The sequence below is a fragment of the Elephantulus edwardii genome, unplaced genomic scaffold (genome assembly GCF_000299155.1).
Source record: "Elephantulus edwardii isolate Elephantulus edwardi_28Jun2011 unplaced genomic scaffold, EleEdw1.0 scaffold00127, whole genome shotgun sequence".
Taxonomy (NCBI): Eukaryota; Metazoa; Chordata; class Mammalia; order Macroscelidea; family Macroscelididae; genus Elephantulus; species Elephantulus edwardii.
Genome location: NW_006399877.1, coordinates 8,671,590 through 8,672,443, shown reverse-complemented (window position 1 = coordinate 8,672,443; position 854 = coordinate 8,671,590). Strand labels below are relative to the sequence as shown.

The 854-nt window shown below is 59.5% G+C and overlaps 1 protein-coding gene across 1 annotated transcript in view; it reads right to left on the bottom strand.

Moving 5' to 3' along the window:
• Positions 1-430: 430 nt before the first annotated feature.
• The window catches only part of NMUR1 (neuromedin U receptor 1), a 5,341-nt gene continuing 4,917 nt past the window's right edge, over positions 431-854 (bottom strand). Inside the window, exon 3 of the mRNA XM_006893540.1 lies at positions 431-720. Coding sequence (XP_006893602.1) covers positions 431-720 — 290 coding nt within the window. The remainder of the gene's footprint in view (positions 721-854) is intronic.

Here is an 854-nt window from a genome sequence, read left to right as displayed (position 1 = left end):
TGGTGCTTTCCAAAAGTTCTGCAGTGAGCATTTATCTCTTGTCTAAAACTAAATGCTTCTGTAAGGAGGCACTCTACCCAGGGGGACTGGGGTTCCTGTGGTCTTGAGGGCAGGGTGTACCTCAGTTGGGGCATGAAGGTACAACAAGGCCCTCGACAATTGGGGAGCACTCCCTTTCTCTCAGGAACATCCTCAATCTCAGAGACGTGGGTGAAGGTCACTGCAGGGCTGATAAGCACCCAGGCTGAAGTGGGGACGAAATTCAAAGGGGCAAATCCTGAAGGTGTCCCTGCTGAAGTAGTCGGACAAGGCTCCCCAAACTGCACGTGGTCCCTAGGCCTCACCTTCAAGGCCCTTCTGGGAGGTCAGTCTCCTATGTCCCCAGGGCCACTGTCTTCAGCCTAAGAGGGGGCTCTGCCCCGTGGGGACCTTACAGGGTGGTCACCCTGGTGAGGCTGTGGGAGCTGCAGTGGGGTCTGAGGCGGCGGCTGCGGGCCCCGAAGCACAGAGCTTCCCGGAAGGTCTCCCGGAAACGACTGGACATGAGGCTGTACAGTATGGGGTTGGCGGCCGAGCTGAGGTAGAAGAAGACGCCCGAGAGAACATGCAGGTACTGGTAGGCCACGTGCAGGCCATCCGACCACTGTGACACGGAGCTCCACATGAGACGGTCAGCGTGGAACGGGGCCCAGCAGATCCCAAACACCACAACCAGCACGACTGTGGGACAGAGAGGGGACCTGAGCGTCTCCTCGGCTGCAGCCCTGTCCCAGACCACCAACCCTGCTGACCACCAACCCCCTGACCACCAGCCTCACTGACCACCATCCCCGCTGACCACCAACCCCCCTGAT